This window comes from Colossoma macropomum, unplaced genomic scaffold, assembly GCF_904425465.1.
Source record: "Colossoma macropomum unplaced genomic scaffold, Colossoma_macropomum, whole genome shotgun sequence".
Lineage (NCBI taxonomy): Eukaryota > Metazoa > Chordata > Actinopteri > Characiformes > Serrasalmidae > Colossoma > Colossoma macropomum.
In genome coordinates this window covers 5,118,018-5,143,194 of record NW_023494798.1, presented here as the reverse complement: position 1 = coordinate 5,143,194, position 25,177 = coordinate 5,118,018, and the positions used below count along the sequence as shown (strand labels likewise).

Here is a 25,177-nt window from a genome sequence, read left to right as displayed (position 1 = left end):
GTGGGCGGAGTTCGTTACTCTGAAGTAGCAACAAGCTGCTCGTTAAGGAACTATAATTTGGTGAAGGAACTGCGAACATTAAAACATATTAAACGCCGCGTTCACGGCCCAGTTTATTAATTTATTACTTTATTTATTTAGCTGTTGTATAAAAGCGATAGAACACTCGAGGAGTGTGTTATTGCCAATAACATCACGGCTGTGATGACCTACGGCGACCAAATAACAGCCGTGATGTTATTTCACAATAACATACTGCTTCTCGTGTTCTATTGCTTAATTTACCTAATGTCCCAACTCTGGAATTGAGTTTGTAGAAACATAGTTCAGTATGGTTTGATCTTCTTTTTGGCCAGTGGTAACTGGTGGGGCAGCGTCCCAAAAGCCATAATAGAAGAAAAACCCTGATTGTTATCTGTATAGAGTCACATCACACTCCTGAAGTGTCTTCAGCCTCATTACTGCCCTCAAAAAGCATTTGTACTATTTCAGTACTATGTTTTTATGTGTGTGTGTGTGTGTGTGTGTGTGTGTGTGTGTGTGTGTGTGTGTGTGTGTAAGAGGGAACGAGGAGCTTGCGGACTCTAAGCAGAGTGAGCATGAGTGCGGCCCTGCTGAGGATGATGAAGAGCAGCGACTGCAGGTGAAGATCCAGGCCTTTGAGGAGAAGATGGGGGAGGAGGGGGTTGAGGTGGACACTGAGGGGAGCTCTCCAGGACCCCAGAGACGCCACAGCCTGGGCCAGGCAGCACGGGACGAGCGCCGGGAGATGAGGTTTAACAGGTGGACGGGATCTCCTACATTTAGAGATGTTACAGTGTCATTGAGTTGGCCTTTGATTTGGCAAACCAGAAGGTTGCATCACTCAGCCAATAAGAGAACATGTTTTTACGTGTATGTCTTTTATATTTCAGCCTAGTTTTCTTGTAAAATGTTACTCTTCTAAGTACTTTTAGCAAAAAAATAGGGGTGCCTGAATTGAATCAGCGAATATTTGTTTAGATTTTCATCAGTCTAATCAGAATTTTATGAGAGAAATAATGTGAGGCAGGTAAATGCATTCCTGCTGGGTTTGGATGCTTCTGCTACACCAGTACCACAATAGAGATCTTGTGCTAAATAGCCAGTAGCCTCTTACTTTCAGTGTATTACATTATATGGTTTCATGTTATAGAAGTGTCCAAAATGACCAGTGAACTTACACCTGATTTTTATATGAAATGTTGATGGTGAAATAGTGGTCAGTCTAAAAAACATACATTTCCTTTGGGTAGTATTTTGCCTTATATGTTCTGCATGTACTGCTCTGCCATGAATGTATGTATTTATGTATTTTTTATTTATTTATTTAGACCAAAAGCTCATAGGAAAACTATTATAAAGCAAGGTTTAAGGGATTAGGCAGCACATTTCCTGTAATAACGTTCTGTGAGGGAGCTTTTAGAGACATTTGACGTCTGGTTCCTATCACCACCACTGTAACTCAACAATTCTGACCAGTAAGTTTCTCTAGAGCTGAGCATTTCACATTAAACTCCCCAGAATATTTGTGGCTATTTAATTTGTCTAAGTAGGCATTTAATTATGCAGAAAATTAGGAATTCCTCTTTAACTCAGTAAATGATTTTTAACTGTAATCTATTTTCTAGTCTGCATGTGACAATAAACATCTCAAATTTTTAAATATCAAATCTTTCTCTCTCTCTCTCAGGTCTAAGAGCCTGGCTTTGCACGTCGTCCGCTCACGCTCCACCAACCCCGACAGCATCCAGGAAGGAGAGGGGGTGGAGCTGAACCCTGATTCCTATCTGATTGAGACTTCCCTGAGCCCAGAGACTGTCCCTGCCCCCTCTCCTGTGCTGGAGAACCACAGTGACCCCACCGAGAGGCACAGCCCCCGGGACGCAGGGCCACATAGAGAGACAGAGAAGGAGGGGGCGGAGCATCGGGAGGGGGACAGGCTGTGGACACATCTGCGGGACAACATGGAGAAAATCAGAGCCTTCTGCTCCGAGATGATCAAACAGATCCCCATACCAGAGCAGTGCGTCATTGAAGGTACAGCACAGCATTTTAAAGTGATGATTGAGCCAAAGAAATGTGCACAACTGTGATGTTATTCGTGATAACACAAGACCTCAAGTGTTCTATTGCTATCCAGGGTGGCACGGTGGGGTGGTGGCTAGCACTGTCGCCTCACAGCAAGAATGGCCTGGGTTTGATTCCCAGCTGGGGTGGCCAGGGTCCTTTCTGTGTGGAGTTTGCATGTTCTCTCTGTATCGGTTTCCTCCCACAGTCCAAAGACATGCAGTCTGGTCAACTGGACAGGCTAAAATTGCCCCTAGGTGTGAGTGAATGTGTGTATGTCTGTCTGTCTGCCCTGCTGGCGACCTGTCCAGGGTGTATCCTGCCTTCCGCCCAGTGACAGCTAGGATAGGCTCCAGCACCCCACCGCGACCCAGAAGGATAAGCGTGTGTGTTTGCAGTTCCTTCCGCCAAATTATAGTTCCTTAACAAGCAGCTTGTGACTGACAGTTTGGGAATTTAGTGTCGTCTCATCTTCAGAGTCTGACCAAATCGGCTGTCGGTCAAATGTGATCTTAAAAGTGTCCATTTTCTGTTTGTGGCAAAGTAAGAAGTGAAAACGTTCAAATGGCTTGAGCGTCTCCTACAGCTGTCAAAGTCGTTGCTTAGCAACGGCGTCTCAGCGGAGTGATACAGTGTTTGTGAAAAACCCATGATGTAATGGCGAAATAACAGCACAATTAGATCGCTTCTTAACCAATCAGCTCGCATGGGCGGAACTAACTGTTGTATAAAAAGATACATCCAAGATAAGTGTGATATGATTTTGATGTAATGATGTAGTCATGATGTAAATTCACTAGTATTAGCTTCTAGCTGTTGCTGGACTTGCCTCTTTTAATGAATTAGCAAAAGAAATTTAAACTGTTATAAATAAGCACAACATAAAGAAACGTGTATTTCATTGATTAGTAAAAGTTTCAAATAAGACCCGCTGAGTCAGAGTCAGTCATAGCAGTGGTGACATCTGAAGTATGTAACGCCCATAAAAACACAGGAAGCCATCACTCCCAAAAGTAAGATAAGATTATATATATATATAAAAATTTAGTGAAGAATGGACTAAAAGAAATGGCCAAAAACAACTTTGAAAAAAGTCTGGTTCCATTGACTTACATTAAAAGTAAAGTGAGTTTTTTCTTTCTCCTGTAAAGTTACCATTCTGGAGTTACAAGGTTTTCTTCCGACAACAGCGATATATATACATGTATGTATCTGATGTATCTGGCACATTTCATCTATTTTTTTCTAGATATATCAGCAAATAAATTCCAAAAAACAGTTTTTGTGGCTGTTCTTTAAGCGAAAATGTTACTTTTTTTTTCAAATATGTCAGCAAATAAATAGACATTATGCTCTAAAGATGTGAGAAAATGCCATATTTAAGTTTCACTGTAAAATCGTGGTTGAATATTTCACCTTTAAAAAATGAAAATAATCTTGTTACCTTAAAAATTTGATAAGTTAGCAAAAGTTACAGGGTGTAAAACACAGATTATTATTCTGTTTACTGACTCATAGAAGTTTAATATGCTCAGATTTTAAAATATTGAATAATTTTTTTTATTCACAGTGAGTGAATAAGTAAGAGATGGTTTTGGCCTAAAATGTATTTTTTAAAATCCAGTCATGATGTAGAAGCTTATTTCACCATTATCAACATATATAAAATTTTGAAGACTCATATAGGTTCACTGGTCATTGTGAATAAATAAATAAATGGCCAAATTTGTGTTATAAGCATTGTGACCTGTGGTTCCTATCACCACCACTGTGAAGAAATCAGAGTTTCTCTTTGATGAACAATTGATATCAAACCACTCTGAATGACTTTGCTTAACATCCCAACCACTGAATTATGCCGAAATCAGTAATCAGTAGGATTCCCTTTAAATAAAATTCATGAAGGCTTGTTGTTCCCTAATGTAAGTACTACTTGGCGCACTTCATGAGTAAAGGGTAGCGAGTGGTCTGAAAGGGTATATTTGATCTCTCAGCGGTGGGACAGGGGGGCTTTGCTCGTTTCTGGCAGTTCCACTGCAGACTTCCTGCTCTTTGCATTCATGTAACTTAACAGCCCCCCTACAGAGGGGCAGCGATGTAATTCATCAGTCTGCGTGTGTGTGTGTGTGTCAGCAGGAGGCACAGAGTTGAGTCATACTCGCCAGAACATGTGGAAACTGGAGGTAATATTACAGTCAGATGTGTTGGAGCAGACAGAGATTGATCCTCTGCAGGTTAAGGCTAACAGTAGCTGGGCAGTTAGTTGACGTCACCCAGAGAAAGAATCTGTCTACGTGCTTCTCAGTTTTCCATTCGGCTTTTTATAGAGTGGAAAACTTTTTTTTGCTGATTTTGAGCTAAATATACTTGCAAAATGCACATTTAATCTACAGTTAAATACAACATTTTCCACAGAGATGCACATTTTAATGTACAGCTGCACAAATACTGTCTATTTGCTTAGTTTAACATATTGGGAAATAAAACAAAATGTGGCCTTATCTTTATATTATATGTTTATTCTTTCCAATGTGTCATCAAATGTAGAGAAATTGTGCAGGAAAATGACACATTTAAGGGGGAATTCCACCAGTTTTTTTCAAATTTTCTTCAAAATTCTGCCCTAAAGGTGTAAACAAAAGTCATTCTGAGTGGTTCATTTTAGTTTGACTGATTTTTTGACAGTGGTGGTAATAGTGGTGAAGCAGAGGATACAAATATAGAGATTGTATTTACTATCCAAAGCCACCTAATTGTAAAGTCTGAAAAAAATATATATTTTTTGGAGGATTTTTTTAAACCTTATAACACTCTATATGTACCCTTCCTTCATGAATCTATATAAAAAGATCATGCTTTGTCTCAAAACAATCATAAAGCACTGTCTCAGGCATCAGACATGTTCATAACCATGGAATAACTCACTATGTAGGAGCTTTTAGAGGCATTAAACTCTTCAGACGTCTGGTTCCCATCACCACCACTGTGAACATTTCTGATGCAGATTATTGTTCATTCGTGGTTACTAACTTTTTTTGTATTCAAACATTGAGTCATTTTTACAGTGCTGTAGAGGATGTGTTGATGTATTTTCACCTAGAAAAGCAACAAAACCTAATTTGACCAGCTTCATCAAGTCATCTTTTGCATATGACTGTATGTCTAATGTATGTGGCATCATAACAAGTGCATAAACATCTCTTCTACATTTCGTCACCTAGAAGCTAGTCTCCAGACACTGAGTACAAACATTAGCTTTTAACCCATATAGTGTTGTTATGGCCTTTTGCTGTACATTTGATTTATGTGAAACCTTCAAAGAAACCTTCATGTTAAACTTTTTAGTAAATCTCCAGGTGTGTGTTGGTAGAGTATTGCCAGCTGTGTGTGTCTGTAGTGCTGGTGTATCGGTCTATAGGCCTGTCACTACACCTCTGAGTCATCATGATGATCTCCATGGACAATCTACCTCATCCACATCTCAACAGACTCACTCTGATCTTACTGCACCTTCAATCTAGCAATCTATACTTACACATATAGATTGATATTCTATACCCTGTGTACCTGCATCTCATTTATTTATCTACCTTAGACTTACTAACTGCACATACGGAGATGTGTACAACTGTACATATCATAGTTTTATTTCATTCAATATGTTTTATTTCACAACTTATACATTGGAAATGAAGTGCAATACTTGTGTATATTGTTTATATGTGTATATATTTAGAGTCAGTGTATATATATTTATTTTTTCTTCATATATATAAAGAGATTTTTTCTCATGTTGCACATGTGTAGATATGAAGTGACAATAAACGTGATTTGATTTGTATATTTTCAGTGCAAAAATGTCCTGAGCTTGTAGAAAAAGCAGAGAAAATCAGGGCTAACTTACAGCATCGACACAATGGTTCTGAACTTTTTTAGATACATTTTACAAAAGATTGGTTTCATTTTTTTATATATGAAAATTTTAATTACGTATTAAGTAGATACTTACGTGTACAGTACTATGCAAAAAATCAGGACCACCACTTTTTAAATTTCCAGTACAAACGGCCATCAAGGCCATGAACAAGTCTTTCATTTTTCAGGAAATGTTTCTGAGGAGATTTGATATAATTGAATAAAGAAGGAGGAAATCAAAGGAAAATGAGTGGAAAAACAGGAGTTTCCAAAACTGGACTCCTAACAACAATGCCAGACCTGGTCGACACCAAAACTGCCCCCCTCAGATAAACAGCACTTAAAGCTTTCATCTCTGAGAGAGAGGAGAAAATCAAGCTGCTTCAGATCTGAAAACATCCACAGGTGTTTCTGTCCATCCTTCCACTGTGAGAAGACGACTCAGCGCTGTGGGTCTGAAAGGATGTGTAGCTGTTCAAGAAGAACCTCACTGAGAAAAGGAGACGGACACATCAAACAAAGAAGCTGAACAATGGACTGACCACCCCAGAGTCCAGACCTCAACACCACTGAATATATTTGGGATTATTTGGATTGGTAAAAGCAGGAAATGCAACCAACTTCTAAGACTGAACTTTGGAGGTGTGGAAAAACGTCGCAGATTTCTTTCATTCTGAACAGAATGGAAGCTGAAATAAAGGAAAAGGGTTGAAACTCTAAATACTAAAATAAAACAATATTTAGTTATTGAGGCCTCTGTGCAATTTTCTATTTTCTGCTTTTAACTGTACTATATATAAACATTTTTACTATACTGTATATATACTTTTTCTGATTATTACATATAGATACATGCATATATGTATCTTCACAAGTGTATGTCGGGGGGTTAATGTCGTGTTCATGTCTGTAACTGACCCGGATGGTGACACTTAAAACAGCCTCAGTTTGAACCTCCTGCAGATGCTCTTACCATGATAAACTCAGAGGAGCCGCACAGTTTTTACTTTTTCCTTCATATTTAGCATCTTTCTCTTTGATGTTATCAGCTCAGCAGGCCACATGACGTTTTATGGTTATGCTTTCATCTTTAATGCATGTTACCAGTAAAATGCAGTTTATATGGTGGACAAAGTAGAAAACGAGAGCTGGTGACTCCCTACTGTCTGCTTCACGAGCTCCACTCTGGCCCTGAGGGTTAAACAGGATAATATCCTTACAGTGGGGTACAGTGCATTTAAACAGAGGTACAGCAAAGGTCCACCTGTGTTCCCTAAGATAGGAGTTCTCAAATCGGACCCTAGATGGTCCAGATTTTTGCTCCAATGTAACTTACAGCACATTGAGAACAAAAATGTCCGGTTTGAGAATGAGGAGAAGACCATTGCAGTACAGTTGGAATAAACATGCTGTAGTAAATCTCTTTTTTTATCTTAATAGCACTTAATATCACTTCTTTTGCATAAAGAAAAAAGCTGTATGCTTTTGACATATTTGCCTTTTTTTTTACATTATAACAACAGTAAAAACACTGTAAAAATGTTGTAAAATTACAAAAAAATGATAGAATTGCAGTCTCAGACCTATAAATACAGAATGTAAACTAAATATAAGTGTGTTTAATTGTGTAATGAATTGTGTCATTGTGTAATTATATTTAAATGATTAGAAAAATTAATTGTAATCATGTAAAATGACATTAATAACTCATATGCTGGTGGAGTTTTTAAACACTGTGTCCACTCACTGTCCACTCTATTAGACACTCCTACCTTGTCAGTCCACCTTGTAGATGTAAAGTCAGAGACGGTAGCTCATCTGCTGCTGCACAGTTTGTGCTGGTCATCCTCTAGTCCTTCATCAGTGGTCACAGGACGCTGCCCACAGGACGTTGTTGGCTGGATATTTGTGGTTGGTGGACTATTCTCAGTCCAGCAGTGACACTGAGGTGTTTAAAAACTCCAGCAGCACTGCTGTGTCTGATCCACTCAGACCAGCACAACACACACTAACACACCACCACCATGTCAGAGTTACTGCAGTGCTGAGAATGATCCACCACCCAAATAGTACCTGCTCTGTGAGGGTCCATGGGGGTCCTGACCACTGAAGAACAGGGTAAAAGGGGGCTAACAAAGTATGCAGAGAAACAGATGGACTACAGAACTTCCAGAGGTAGTTTGCAACTGTGTAATGAGTGATGCAACAGTGGATATGCAATTTTTATGAATCAGTGAGTTTGTCTACCACTTTGTAGCTGGGCTGTTGTTGCTCCTAGATGCTTCCATTTCACAATAATAGCACTTACAGTTGACCGGGGCAGATCTAGCAGGGCAGAAATTCCATGAACTGATTAAAAGCAAAGGTCGCAGCCAATGACAGCGCCATGTTTAAAGTCACTGAGCTCTTCAGTTTGACCCATTCTACTGCCAGTGTTTGTCTATGGAGATTGCATGGCTATGTGCTTGATTTTATTGACCTGTTAGCAATTATTGTGGCTGACACACTTGAGCTCAATATTTAGGAGGTGTTTCCACATACTATTGCCATAAAGTGTCTATCCTGGAGGAGATTTTCATTGCTATTGAAGGACATTGAAACCAGGGACATAGCTATGGGGGGCTGGCTTCCAGCTGAGATGGGATAGGCCACCCCAGGCCACCCTGTACCTGCGTTCCTGACTTATATGGCATGTTCATATCTATTTATCCTCAGTAGTGCCAGATTACAAAGGCACAGCTCAGATAACTTCATCTCAGATCCAACTGTTTGAACTTGTCTTGACATCACCACACTGATTAGCCTAATTGGTCAGTTCAAACAGAGGTGGTCTCTGGAGAGGAACTGAGCTCAGTGTTGTCAGGATTATTCCATGAGTCTACTGTGTTGATCATTAGGACTGCTCTGCTGCATCTCAGTGCAGGGATATGGCATCATCAGCTTGGGCGGATGATGTAAGGGCCAAGGCCTTGGTTTGGGGTCTTCGGAGATGCATATGTGTGTGGGGGTCTGTCTACTGGGGGGTGAAACATGACCAAAGAGAACACATCAGTACCTTTAGGCTGTGAACATGTGTGGGTCAAAAGGTCTTATTCTGCATTCTTTAAAATGATTACTGTTGCTGTTTTCACTTAAGCAAAGCTCCCCGGCTTATCTGTAATCTACAGTGTACAGATAACCCTGCAGCGACCACCAAGCACATCAGAGCAGATTAGCACTGTCACGATTACTCAGTTAAACTGAGAATGCATATTTTGAATTCTCCTACTGCTGTATTTTAGTGTAGGAAACAGAGTCTATTTATGTACAGTTGTGTGCAAAAGTCAAACTAATCTGGGCAAATTACTTTTTTAAAAAAATTACAGGTTTTATTGATTTTTAAAGTATAAAAAAGTGAACACTTCCTTTGCAGACACACTTAAATATGGCGTTTTATGCAAATTTTAGTGCACAGCTTCAATTTTTTTGCTAAATTTGACATAATGTAAAAAATAAAACTATAAACTGTGCTATAACTTTTGCACAGGCCACATTTAACGTTTTATTTTTTCCCAATGTGTTAAATTCAGCAAAATAAACAGTAAATTTGCATTAAAATGCAATTTGTGTGCTCTCTGTAGAGGATTGTTAACATAACACATAATATAGGAGTTTTAACATATTTTCATCAACAAAACACGATCAGGGGTGCCAAAACTTTTTCATATTTGCGTTTTGCCGTATTTTGCTGCATTTTGCAAGTCTTTGTTAATGGTTTGTTAATGTTCAATGAAAAATCCCTATATAAACTAAAATCAGACTTTCATCATTTTTCTGAAATAAACCTTTTTTTATATAGTAATAATAATATAATAACATTTTTATTGGTTGTTTTTTCTTAAAAGTCTGATGACTCGATTAATACTTGATTAAAATGGATTTTTAAATGGATCACTTGACTGACCCTCGAAGACAATGGTAGCAAAATTTGAATTATGTGTATTTAGTGTAATATGCTCTATCTGTCCTTCAGTCCATTTGTCTGTCTGTCTTTCCATCCATCTATTTATCTAAGCCACGTCATCTCTGTGTTTCAGACACCCACCGTGGTTGTGTGGCCAAGCTGTCCTTTTCCTGCCCTCTTAAGGGTCATTACTGCCTGTATGGAAAGTCCAGTTTTTTACTGTCCAGCCGCCAGCCCCACCTCTGGATACGCATCATGCTGCTCACTCTGCAGGTCAGTGTGTGTGTGTGTGTGTGTGTGTGAGAGAGAGAGAGAGAGAGAGAGAGAGAGAGTAAAACAAGCCAAGCACAAAGCTCTGAGGATCCACACTGCCTGTCAAAAGTTTGGGGACATCTGACTTTTTCAAACTGTTTTTAATACGTATGTTTATTTGTTAGCTTGCAGTAACTTAACATATTAAATAGAAAGCTGTTTAGATCAGCACTCAAACCTTTCATGTGTTTTGGTCTAATAAGTTTCAATATGTGCCTAAAAACAATAGTTTTGGTAAAAAAAAAAATATATTCATCATTATAATCATTATAAACCTGCTCTTTCTACTACGACAGACACTTTGATGAACATGAAGCTTTATACAAAACTTTTCAAGTATTTTTTTTTTTTAACTTGAAAATTGATGGTAAAATACCAAAATTACTTGGAACATCAAACTTTGGATAGGCGATGTTCACAACCAGTCAAATATTAGGATACATTTAACTACATTTTTCATTTTTCATTTAAGTTTAAGCTCATATGCAGTTTTTCTAAGACATATACAAGTAATGAATAAAATGGCTACATATCTTGCCTGATATCTGCTTTATGAAGGCATTGAGGATAAAGTTTTGGCTTAGAAATTTTTTTTAAACACATTCAAGGTGGAAAGGCACATGCACTTCATTTGGAGGCAAAAAAGTCCCCAAAGTAAGCTTATTTCCAGATTTACCACTATTGGACCATCATCTGCATTGTGTATAAAAACTCAGAAGAGGTTGTTTTGGATAGTAAATAAAATGGCAATGTGTGCATTGCAGATATGGCGACCCCTGGTTCCTATCACCACCACTGTAAATAAATCAGAGTCTTTACAATCAACCGTTACAGATCAAAGCACTATTAATAACTATGTTTACATCTCAAGACCTGGATTAAGCAGAGTTTTCACCAAAACTAGCAACAAGTAGTTTTCAGTGTACGTGTACCTTCTTATGTTCTGTTATAAAAGCAGCTCAGGCGGCTCCTCATGAAGCAACTCGAGAGAACATCAAAATTGTGTGAAGTTGCATCAGAATGCGGAGGGTGGTGATGGGGGGGGGGCTTCTTTCTGGAAGAACCTAAGGAATCTAAGATATTTTGATTTATTTAATACATTTTTAGTCTCTGCATAATGTCATATGCATTGTTTAGTAGTTTTTTGTCTACATCAAGTTTAAGTTATTCTAAAATGTAAAATAATGTGTGTGTGTGTGTGTGTGTGTGTGTGGTGTGTGCGTGTGTGTGTGTGTGACTCTGCAGAGTAAGACGAGTGAAGCGCTGAGCTATGAGGACGTGTGTGTGCAGCAGCTGAGGAAGCTGTGGGAGAAGACTCAGCTGAAAGGAGCTCACAGCTTTGAGCTGGCCATGACTCACACTACTGTCCCACACAAGAAGGTACAGTCATGCTAGATATCTCTCTGTTTGTTGTTAAATCTCTCTCTCTCTCTCTCTCTCTCTCTCTCTCTCTCTCTCTCTTGCACGTCTCTCACAGTCTCAGATTCAAATGACTTTTTTGGCATGAATTACTGAAAGGAATGTGTATAGTGTTGAGAATGTTGAAGGAAATGAAAGAAATACAAGTAAAGTGTATGTATTTATGTATGTGTGTATATTTTACATATTTTCCTGCATATTTTCACACACACATGCACACATATCTTTTAAATATATATCACTGCTGTCAGAACAAAATCTCCAATCTCCAAAATGGTACCTTTACAGGGGAAGGAAAAAGTCTACTTTGCTTTAAATGTAAGGAACCAGATTTTTTTCCAAGTTATTTTAGGTCATTTCTTTTAGTCCATTCATCATGAAATATATATATATATATATATATATATATATATATATATATGACAAGACAAAAGGCTATGCTGTTCAAATTATTTGTCCTGTGTTCTTTGGCCTTTCATTTCATATGGTGCCCTTTTTTTACTTCTGAGTAATAGAAACTTTGCCAGTAGTCACTTGAAAAGAATTGCAGGATTACCTGAAAGCAGCAGGAACAACAGTCACACAGAGAACAATAGGCAATGACCTGGACAGCTATCAGCTCCATTCCTACACCCCACGCAAAACTCCTCTGCTGAACAAGGAGCACAGATTTTTACGCATGAAAAATTTGCACATGAGCTTTTAGACAAATCAGAGCCCTTTCGAAACAGTTTAGTCTGGTCAAAGAGAACCCAAAGGGACGGAGAGGAAGAGAAGCACATTTCACATTTTCCATGGTCCATAAATGGCACCAGTTTTGAACATGACATGCGGGCAGAATGCATCCGATTAGCTCCTGAAACTGTCACAAAGGCCCGTCTCTGCCTGTCTCTCTTCTCTCTTTCTTGTTTCTCTCTTACGTTTTCACATGCATGCCATTCACATATGGTCATTTGACCCTGTCACTGGTCCAACATCCCTAAGGTATGTGAAACATCACAATTGACCTCTCACACCCTGATCCCTCTGCCTGCTTTAGCTTTCACCTATGACTTCTGATCTCCCTCCTGACCCACCCACATTTATCAAGCGCCTGATTCCAGGATGAGGTCTGAGCCCTTTCGGTGTACAGCTTTAACTTGGTCTACAGCTTTGGGTCTACAGTTTTAGTCTGAACTCAATACAGCCCGAAAACATTGTGCACGAATCAAATTCAGCCCACGTAGAGAGTCCGAACTCAGCTGTAGCCAAAATTCTGTCCAAAACTGACCACCACAAACCACAGAATGAATAAAACTCCACATTCTTCATCATAGCGCCTACTAAGTTACCTTAGCGTAGTGACCACTGTCATTAGATAATCGTTTATTAATATCTTCAAACAACATATCTAAGTTTTTCACCACTCTTATAGTCCATTACAACAGTACTAATCTGACCACATTGGATAATCACCACTGCTAAAGTCCACTACAGCTGTACAGCACTGACCACACTGGGGAATCATCAGTGCTACTGTTCATTACAGCAGTGCAAGACTGACCACACTGAATAACCATTACTACTAGCCTCCATTTGGGCAGCACAGGAATGATCACACTGGTGAATTACCACTGTTGACACCCTTAACATCAATACAGGACTGGCCACCATACTGGAGAATCACCACTGCTAATGTCCATTACAACAGTAAAGGATAGTCCACCACACTGGAGAATCGTCACTGCGACCGTCCATCTCAGCAGTGTATTACTCACCATGTTGGTGAATCACCACTCCTAATGTCCATTACATCATTACAGGACAGACCACACAAGAATCACCACTGCTAATGTCCATTACCGCAGCACAGGACTTACTACCCTGGTGAATAATTAGTGTTGACCTCTGTTGTAGCAGTACGGGACTGACCACCACACCAGAAAACGGACATTGCCATTACAACAGCACAGAACTGACTATGCTGGGGATTCACCACTGTTTACATCCATTACAGCAGTACAGGATGGACCTCATTGAAGAATCACCACTACTAACCTCCATAATGGCAGTACACAGCTAACCACACTGGAGAATCACCACTGCTGCCATACATTTAAGCAGTAATGACTGACCACACTGGAGAATCACCACTGCTGCCATACATTTAAGCAGTAATGACTGACCACAATGGAGAATCATCACTGCTGCCATTACAGCAGTACAAGACTAACCATACTAGAGAACCACCACTGCTAACGTCCACTGCAGCAGCATAGCACTGACCACCATATTGGAGCTCAGGACTGACTACTCTAGAGAAAACCACTGCTAACTTTCATTACAGCCATACAGGACTGACCACACTGGAGAGCCACCACTGTTAACGTCCATTACAGCAATACAGGATGGACCACTCTAAAGAATCACCTCTGCTGACCTTCATAATAGTACTAGACAAGTGACCACACTGTTAACGTTCGTTGTGTAGTAGCAGGACTGACCACATTGCAGAATCACTACAGTGTAGTATTACAGAATGAGCAAAGCTGCACTGCATTCAGATACAAGAGCCTTTGAGGCTCTGGAATGTCCAGCTTAGGTTGTTTCTTATCTTGCAGTGTCATGTAAGCGGAGATGCCCTCTTACGTCTTCAGGCCGGGCGTTGTAAATGATAATAATTAGCTGTAAAAGGCGAACACAGCTGTGGTTTCTCGTCTAGCTTTCTTCTCTGAAAAGAAAGAACCATTTGTCTTCTTAGAGAGTAAATTACTGTATACATATAATGAGTGTTGCAGCCATATGGGCTGTGTATATGCTTGGCCCACGTCCACATACACAAATGTGCACACACACACACACACACACACAAACTTGTATTAGAGTGCGTTTATACGTTTGTATTTGGTTCCTTTGGTCCAGACCAAAGCAGAAATGTTATGTTCTTCCATTGTATTTCTGGTTTTCTTAACATTCACATTGACATATTTAACACTGAAACAAAAAATGTAGCCAAAACGCATATGAGTCCACTACAGCAGTACGGCACTGACCGCACTGGGGAATCACCACTGCTACCGTACATTACAGCAGTACAAGAGTACTGCAGCTGTACAGGAATGACCACACTGGAGAATTACTGCTGTTAACACCCTTAACAGCAATATAGGACTGGCCACCATGCTGGAGAATCCACTGCTGCTGTCTGTTACAGCTGTACAGGCCTCACCACACTGGAGAATCGCCACTGCTCCCATACATTACAGCAGCACAAGACTGACCACACTGGAGAATAACTACTACTAACTTCCATTTGAGCAGTACAGGAATGACCACACAGGAGAATTACCACTGTTAATGCCCTTAACAGCAATACAGGACTGACCACCACACTGGAGAATCACCACTGCAGCTGTCCATTACAGCAGTACAGGACTCACTACACTGGAGAATCACCACTGCTCCCATACATTACAGCAACACATGACTGACCACACTGGAGAATCACTTCTATTAACCTCTATTTGAGCAGTCCAGGAATGACCACACTGGAGAATTACCACTGTTAACGCCCTTAACAGCAATACAGGACTGACCACCATGCTGGAGAATCCACTGCAGCTGTCGATTAAAGCAGTACAGGACTCACCACACTGGAGAATCACCACTGCTCCCGTACATTACAGCAGTACAGGACTCACCACACTGGAGAATCACCACTGCTGCTGTCCATTACAGCAGTACAGTACTCATCACTTATTCAAGTGGATTATCTTAAATACATAAATTCCTCAGAAACCAAGATTCAGAGCACTGTTTTAGGAGAGTCAGGGATCGTTTCTCTGGACCACTTCATGGCTTAAACGCACCAACTCTCAGGCATGAAAACAGCCCCAGGTCCCGAAAAAAGTTTGAAAAAGCCCTATGATAGCTGTCCATTGACCTGTGTATTACATAGTGTTTATAACATCGAATATACATATCGCTGTTGTCAGAAGAAAACCTCATATCTCCAAAATGAGAACTTTTCACGAGAAGGAAAAAACCCACTTCACTTTTAATGTAAGTCAATGGAACCAGACATTTTTATAAGTAATTTTGGGTCATTTCTTTTAGTCTATTCATCATGAAATTTGCATACAGTGTAAAGGGTAACAGGTATTTTCATATTATGTCAAAAGCTGAAAAACGTCAAAAATGGAGATACGAGGTTTTCTTCCGACAACAGCGATATAATGTACAAGTCTAATGCTTAAATACTTCAGAGTTAGAAAGCCTTTTGGCTCTCTTGGTTTCTCAAGTGAAAGCAGCGAGTTACACAGAAAAAAAACCATGTGTGCCAGCAGACTGCAATCAGAACACAAACATTTTCATTTCATTTCACTTTCTATCATTATAGGGACCCCACAAAGAGATTAAAACAAAATACACGTCCCACACTCACACATACACAGTGCACATTCAGTCATTCTCATAAATGTCACCTTTTTTTAAAGAAAAAACGACGTTGTGTTGTCATGACATTGCCCTGGCCTTAGACTCTCACTGTGATTTATACTCTCTCCTGCTCTTAAAGGCCCAGCATTTACCATTAACACATGGACTGGACTGACCCAGTCCAAACTGGCCTGACTGCACGGCTCAGTAAGCTACTAATAGATGCTTAGAGTTGGGCTTTTATCACTAGAGCTCGTTTCTATCTTTCACACTGTGTTTAGATAGCAACTCTAATTTTTTTATAACTTTTTATTTTTCTGGCTTGCATATTTACGAGCAATCTGCATGTGGTCATTTAACTGGTCTTCTAGGCCAATCAGTGAGTGTAAAAGAAGAAATCACAGTTTTCCCCAAAGGTAGTCAGTCGAATTCATTGGTTTGGTGTCCAAAGTTTACATCTCTAGTTTTTCCAGTGCTGGACAGTAACAAGGTACTTCTGTTCTGTACTATTATAAAGTATTTCCATTTATCAGAGGGTGGTATGTCTGTTGCAATTCTTATTCAGGTATGAGTTTTACCATAACCATATAGTAGTATGTTTTAAATAAGTGCAAAGAACACAGTGTGCAAACAGTGCAGCCTGTTAGCGCTGGTTGCCTGGTCTTTTGGAGTTAGCCTAAGCCTAACATGGACACCACAACGATTGCTGAGCTTGTTTCCTCAAATACCATCTTAGTCAGCTATATCAAATGAAGTCCCAGTCTTAAGGCCTTGTCTGTGAAACAAGCCATGGACCAGCCGGCGATGAAGCATGAATGACTTGTAGTTTCCAAATTCCAGCCATGTCTGATGATCAGGGAGCCCGAGTATGTGGGACGCAGAATTCTTGAGTAATCCAGCAAAGCTGAAGTTGGATTATTTGAATTTATCATTCCACCTTAAATGGTGGAGCAACTACATTCAGGCACTTGTACAGGCCCCAGAATGTAACTGCTGCACCATTTAAGGTGGAACAGAAAATTTAAACAAAAATCTGTTAAACCGTAACCTTCAGAAATTCAGACATGAAACAACATTTAGTGTTAGAAAGCAATAGACATAGGTTTACCTGTTAATTTATTTATTTTTTTTTCATTTATTATTTTGGTTGTTAAAAATGGTTCTTATTACTCACATCTGATTGTCAGCCAATTGATTGAACCTCCTAACCCAAATCACCTATTCCAAACTGACCCTTCTAGAGGTTCACATACCTTTGTCAACAAAGAAATTTCATATTGGATCACTTTGTGCAAAAGATTAATGAAAAAATTGGGTTCCCTTTGTGTATTGTTGATTTTGCCCGTTTGTTTTACTTTGTGTATTATGTATTGTTATGACGTAGATTAAGAGCTGATAATATTTTAGGTCACATTTAGGTAGAAGTTCACAAAATGACAAACTTTCAAGCAGCACTATGTGTGTGTGTATATATATATATATATATATATATATATATATATATATATATATATATATTTATCACTATTGTCAGAGGAAATCCTCTTATCTCCTTTTTGATGTTTTTCTCGTTTTGACATAATTTGAAAATACCTGTTACTCTTTACATTGTATATACATTTCGTGATGAATGGACTAAAAGAAATGGCTTGGAAAAAAGTCTGGTTCCATTGACTAAAGTAAGGTTTTGTTCCGACAACAAATACACACACACACACACACACACACACACACACACAACACACACAAATATACAAATATATATATATATATATATATATATATATATACAAATACATATATATATATATATATATATATATATATATATATATAGTGTGTGTGTGTGTGTGTTTGTGTGGGTGTGTGTGTGGGTGTATATGTGTTTAATGTGTATATAACTGTTGCTCTGTATCAGTATAATTGTGCACTGTGTCTCCCTTTAATAACTACTGTCTGGATCAGCCATATCAGTGACACCTCCACTCATAGAAGGTATAACAGAAGAAGTGGAGCTGGACCCTCTATGTTAATGACCGGTTGCTCTAGAACTCATTATGAACAACGACAGACAGGGATAAATAAAAAGTCAGTTTGAATGGCTGCGCTAATTTCCTTGATATGTTATAATCCTGCTGATTATCACTTATAATGGAAAAACTCACTTCCAATTGTAATAAAACACAAACAAGCAGATAAAGGAGGCTTACACAACACGAGAGTCCCAGTGAACTATATTGACCCCACAGTGTTCTCTTGTTACAGTTTATGTACGTGTCCTGAAGCTGGGCTGACTCTTGGTAGGAGTGCAGTTAAATTACACAAGCCCCAAACGGAACGGACTCATTTATTCGTTTGTTATTCTCCATGGCAGCTGGGCAGAGAACACTGAACATGCACCGTCAACCGAGAGCTAGCTAGGACTGTAGGGGCCTTTTGAAACCCCCATACACAGACGTTTTGCTGATCTTCTGAATGAAAATAAGTGAACGCATTCTCTACAGAGAGCACAGTTCTACATTTTGGAGCACAGTTACTGTTTGTTTTGCTGAAATCAACATATTGGAACAAAAGATGTGGCTGTGCAAAAGTTATGGCACCTTTTTTTGCAGAAAAAAGACCTGTGTTGCCTGTAGAGGGTGTGTAAATTTTACTTTGAAAATCAACAAAATGTTATTTGACTAGACATGTCAGACTTATGAAGTAACTGTACATACATACGAGTTTCAGTCACGTTTGTGTGAACCCAAATTGATGTTATATTCATTGTAAATCAGTAATTTAACAAATTTACATAATTTTTCACTAATTTCAGATGTAGCTGCCCAGCCAAGATATGTTTGGTGTTTATAAAATGGGCCATAGGTATGTAGCATAGCTATATAGCTATACTAATAGTTTATCATTTGTATCAACGTTATTTATTAAAAAGTGGCTGTGTTTGTGTGTTTTACAAAGTTGGAGGCATATAATTGTAGATATCTTGTCCTCTGGTTCATTCCACCACCACTGTTAACATCAACCAGCTCTGACCTGGTGGGGACTGTTTACACATTTACGTTTAAGCAAAAATTTTGAAAAATTGGTGGAATTTCCCTTTAAGACATGAAATATACACCGATCAGGCATAACAATATGACTTGTTTCTACGCTCATTGTCCATTTTATCAGCTCCACTTACTATATAGGTGCACTTTGTAGTTCTACAGTTACAGACTGTAGTCCATCTGTTTCTCTGCATACTTTGTTAGCCCCCTTTTACCCTGTTCTTCAGTGGTCAGGACCCCCATGGACCCTCACAGAGCAGGTACTATTTGGGTGGAGGATCATTCTCAGCACTGCAGTAACACTGACGTGGTGGTGGTGTGTCAGTGTGTCCACTCACTGGCCACTCCTACCTCTAGTCCTTCATCAGTGGTCACGGGACGCTGCCCACAGGACGCTGTTGGCTGGATATTTTTGGTTGGTGGACTCTTCTCAGTCCAGCAGTGACACTGAGGTGTTTAAAACTCCAGCAGCACTGCTGTGTCTGATCCACTCAGACCAGCGCAACACACACTAACACACCACCACCACGTCAGTGTTACTGCAGTGCTGAGAATGATCCTCCACTCAAATAGTACCTGCTCTGTGAGGGTCCATGGGGGTCCTGACCACTGAAGAACAGGGTAAAAGGGGGCTAACAAAGTATGCAGAGAAACAGATGGACTACAGTCTGTAACTGTAGAACTACAAAGTGCACCTATACAGTAAGTGGAGCTGATAAAATGGACAATGAGCGTAGAAACAAGGAGGTGGTCATAATGTTATGCCTGATCGGTGTATCTTGGCTGATTGACTGCACATACGACTTTTTTCAGACTATCACTTTAAATGGCAGAGGGCGAAAGTATTGCTCCATGAGTGAGTGCTGTATCATTCCCACTTTTTTGGAATGCAGTGAGGCTCCGTACGTCTTCATACGAAATTTTTCCTGATTGGAAGGGAGAGAATAAAAGAGTCACTGGAGGTCTTTCTGGAATTTAACTGTCAACACCATCTTGAAGGCATTAGAGGCTCGTCTTTTTAGCAAATGACACATTTTTGCATAGCAGCAGTAAATAAAGAAACAGAGCCATGCGTAGAGCATATTGTATTCCCATTGTTTTCATTTTACTGTGCTCTATATCTTATATAAAATGCTCGGAGAGAGAGTGAAATGAGATAGTCTGCAATTGAACAAATGGCTTGAGTTTTGCAATAGCATCGATCACAAGTGGAAGGAGCGCCATCAGTCTCGCACGCTTCATATTTAAACACTGCCAGGCAGGGCTGAAAGGAGAAGGGGCCTCTTGGTCCCTGGGCTCGCCCCCTTTTGCCTCCAGAAACCCTCTTGGCCCGCACACACCAGGGCTTTTGGGCTTTGGGCCCAGCTGAGATTGGTGTTGACATGTTTCCTTTTACGTACCAGGAATATTGTAGTGCGATTGTTCCACTCAGGCAGGCTGCCGGCTCTGATTGCTCAATAGTTTTGGATCGGTGGGGGGGTGAGGGGGGCGTGTCACAGTACATTGCCCAAGGCCGAGGCAATACGCTAGGTCTTGTTTGAAATGACTCTCAAAATTACCTACCTCTACCGAAGTTGCACTATGTGGGCTGAAGGTTGGTGCACTATTTCCTGTTGGCCACTTCACCGTCCTGAGTCACTCTGAGTCACCAGCTGGGAGAGATAAGAGCAAACACGTTCCTCCTGCTTTCACAGGAACTCCTCTTTTCTATGTGCTAAGATGCACTGGCAAGTTCACTCCAGTCTTCTACTTCTTCCAAGTGACACAGCTTTGATTTATTCTAAATTTGTTGAACGTCAAACCAGATTTCTCATCAATTGTATGAAAAGACGAAGAGAGACGGTTATATTGCGTCTGGGAAGCATGATCTCTAATAATAATAAAATAATAATAAGTTCAACTTATATAGGGCCTTTCACAAACCCAAGGACGCTTTACAAAGTGTCAAAAAAAAAAATCTAGAAGACTAAAGAGAATAATAAAAGGAGGTTTTTAGCAGGGATTTGCAGGAAGACAGAGAAGAGCAATTACGAAGAGTGGAAGGTAGAGAATTCCAGAGTTTCGGGGGCAGCAGCACTGAAAGATCTGCCACCCATAGTAGAAAGTCTAGTTGAGGGAACTGTGAGGAGTCCAGAATTAGGAGATCGGAGAGAACGAGAGGGACAGTATAATGAAATGAGATCAGAAAGGTATGTCAGAGCCAGACCATGTAAAGCCTTGAAAGTAAGAAGAAGCATTTTGTACTTAATCCTATAACTAATAGGAAGCCAGTGCAACTGTCGAAGAACAGGAGTGATATGAGGTGTGCGCTTGGTGGAGGTGAGAACCCTGGCTGCTGAGTTTTGGATGTATTGAAGATGATTGATTAGTTTAGCTGGAAGGCCAAAGAAAAGTGAGTTACAGTAATCGATGCGAGAGAAGATGAAAGCATTAATCCACATTTTAGCGTCAGTGTCATTCAGCATAGGCCGTAAGCGTGCAGTGATATGCAGATGATGAAATCTGTTTTGGGGACCAGCTTAATGTGAGACTCAAAAGTAAGAGATGAATCAAGAAGACAGCCAAGGTTCTTAACAAACTGGGCTGGCTTAATATCGACACCATCAGTGTTGACTGAAAAGTTCAACACCCAGGAAAGTGAGGTTTTAGCTCCAACTAACAGAACCTCGGTTTTATCAGTGTTCAGTTTCAGGTAATTGTTTTGCGACCAAATTTGCAAATCAGTTTTCAAATCTAAAATTTGGAATTTTACAGGGTTGGAATTGCCAGGGAAAAATGACTGGCAGCTATTTCAGACCATGACCATTAAAGCTAGGCCTTCAGTTTGGACCATAAATGTGGAATCCCATTCAAAAAAAACCCACCACTAAGATAATGCTAATGTCTGCTAGTATCCGTATGAGATTTCTAATAGGATCTTAGCACTGTTGGTGCATATTAGCATTTGTTGACCATTCTATATTAACCATTGACATTTGAAGCTTGTAAAAGAAATTCCATGTGTTCTATTGAGAGTTTGAATAGCCATTAACACATATTTTCCCTTTAATGTGTCAGTTTGACAGTGACTCTTTCTAACAACTGACTTGGGCTACCACTTGTATTCACAGTCAGTGATGTATCTAGGACTTTCTTCTTATGATATTCCACCAATTGTCAATCAAAACATGATTGGTTGATTGCTCTTCCTAATGATGTTGGTAATTTAACGTTTAAGGCCTGATCCTGAAGGCCTAACCATCGGGATACCTCAGTCTGCTGTATTTACCTAGATTCTAATTGAAAAACATACCCTGACTGGCCAATTTTCTCTTGAAAAACAATGAAATACCTCATATGGCCAAAATAATATGGGTACCCCTTTTTATTTATCTCCGCCACACCCATTGCTAACAGGTGTACGCAGTATATTTCTATTGAAATATATCCTGAGTGGTCAATTTTCTCTTGAAAAACAATGGAATAACCCACATGGCCAAAAGTATGTGGACACCCCTCCCTACAGAGTTACAAACTGCCTCAGGAAGCAAGAACTGCACATCAGGATCTTCATAAAATGAGTTTTGAATGGCTGAGCAGCCACACAAGCCTAAGATCACTATGTGCAATGCCAAGTGTCAGCTGGAGTGGCGTAGAGTGGTGGAGAGGGGATAATGGTCTGGGCCTGTTTGTCGGAGTTTGGTCACCTTACTTTCAGTGACATTTTAGACAATTAAATGCTTCCAACTTTGGGTCAACAGTTTGGGGAAGACCCTTTCCTGTTCCAGCACGACTGTGACCCTTACAGAAAGGGTCCATGAAGATGTGGTTTGAAGATTTTGGTGTGGAGCAACTCCAGTGGCCTGCACAGAGCCCTGACTGCAACCCCACTGAACACCTTTGGGATGAATTGGAATGTCGATAGCGAGCCAGGCCCTCTCATCCAACATCAGTGCCTGACCTCACAAATGACCGAATGGCTGCAAATTCCACTCCAGAATCTTGTGGAAAGCCTTCCCAGAAGAGTGGAGGCTGTTATAGCCACAAGGAGGAGGGGGGCAACTCCATATTAATGCCCATGTTTTGGAATGGGACGTCCAACTATATATAGGTGTATACAGGGGTGATCCTCAGGTATCCACATACATCTGGCCATACAGTGCACTCTACTACTAAACTGTCACTGGGGTGGTGCCATCAATATTGACTCCACACACACTGTCTTAACACTGCAGCTTTTATTTTATTGTTCTATTTCAAAACATTAGGTTATGTAAATGCACAGATACCTCCAATCAGTCTGCCATGTGCATTGTTCATTGTGGTTGTACAGAAGTAGCCCATTGTTAGAGCCACATGTGGCCTTATAACTACCATATGCCAAGTATACAATCAGATTGATGTCGACATCAATGCTGAACCAGATGCCACAGCTGTTACTGGTGCAGATCTCTATATAAAGGAAGCCCTCATTTTGTCTTGGCAAGCAGTGTATTGTTGAGGATTTTAGTACCGTTGCCTCATATGTGTACATTTAATAGGCGTACTCTGAACTTTGCCTGGGACTGAGCCTTCTAATGGGCCTTGTTCACAATATGTCAGCGCAGAGCCGACAAGCATCACAATACAATACGACATGGAACAGCACACCAGGTTTACAACATAACTGATGTTTGTTTTGTTAAACAGAGTCACAATCTGGGATGCTGCCTAAACATACAAGTCCTATGGTCTTTTACCAGAGCGTTGCATCTGTTGCAGATGGTACAGTGTTAGAAATAAAGGTTCTGTTCAGCTACGTTTTTCATTCATCAATGTACAAACACTGTAAATGATGCCTCAAAGGTACAACAGTGGTTTTACAGTCTAATTGTGTACCTTAAATACATTTTTCCCAGGTGAAAAGTTCGTATTTGTACCTTTTTATAACCGAATGTGTTTAAAACAGAACAGTAAAATAAAAGCCTGGAGACGAGACGGGGTGTGTGGAGTCAGTCCAGCTTAGAAAACATCATTTCATTGGATTATGGTTCAGTTATGTTCCCTGACTAAAGGTACTGAGATGTACCCTTGAGGGTCCCACCCCAGTGACAGTTTTTTTTTCTGAGAGTGCATTGTAACATTCCAGTATAGGGGAAGATTAAAATGCCCTTATTAAGCTGTAACAAGCCTGCAGCTGGTAGTTAACTGGTTGACCATTATTACTATGGTGTCCGCCACAGGTCATGCTGCTGTAGGAGCCCATGAGCTGTGGCCATGCAAAGTGACTCGCAGAGCACGTTTCGGTTAAAAAGGTACTGTGCTGTTGCTACGTCGCTAACATTGCTGTTGTTAGTATAAGATGTGTTAATGTGCTGTCTGTGTTGTTGTGTTGGACTGTGGGTTATTTAGTGTGGGCTTAGTGTCTACCATGAAGTGAAGTTGTGTGGCTATTAGTGCCCTTCCTCACTATTCTTATTGTGATTCAGTAGTGCTGGGGGCATTTCTTACTGCCTTTGTTCAATAAAAGAGCATTTGCCCACCTGCGCAACATTTCTCATGTGGTTTTCTATACAGACACCTGAATATTACGCGAATTCTTGGGTGGTTTCAGCATTTCTAGAGCACTTTTATTTGCAAATGACCACCTCCTTGTTTCTATGCTCATTGTCCATTTTATCAGCTCCACTTACTATATAGGTGCACTTTGTAGTTCTACAATTACAGACTGTAGTCCATCTGTTTCTCTGATACTTTGTTAGCCCCCTTTTACCCTGTTCTTCAGTGGTCAGGACCCCAATGGACCCTCACAGAGCAGGTACTATTTGGGTGGTGGATCATTCTCAGCCCTGCAGTAACACTGACGTGGTGCTGGTGGTGTGTTAGTGTGTGTTGTGCTGGTACGAGTGGATCAGACACAGCAGTAATAATAAATTAAGCAGTAATAAAAAATAATACAGTGAGGGTTTCATTTTTTACGTGTTTTACTTTTTGCTTTGATAAGAAAGGGCCAATGTGATTGTACAGAAAGATTCACTCGAAAGAGTCCCCGAATATTCTGTATATAATATTCTGCAAA

The 25,177-nt window shown here is 40.0% G+C and overlaps 1 protein-coding gene across 1 annotated transcript in view; it reads left to right on the top strand.

Moving 5' to 3' along the window:
- The window catches only part of veph1 (ventricular zone expressed PH domain-containing 1), a 166,450-nt gene that overhangs the window by 109,666 nt on the left and 31,607 nt on the right, over nt 1-25,177 (top strand). Inside the window, exons 8-11 of the mRNA XM_036585135.1 lie at nt 562-783; nt 1,712-2,058; nt 10,080-10,219; nt 11,504-11,638. Of these exons, the coding sequence (XP_036441028.1) occupies nt 562-783; nt 1,712-2,058; nt 10,080-10,219; nt 11,504-11,638 (844 nt within the window). The remainder of the gene's footprint in view (nt 1-561; nt 784-1,711; nt 2,059-10,079; nt 10,220-11,503; nt 11,639-25,177) is intronic.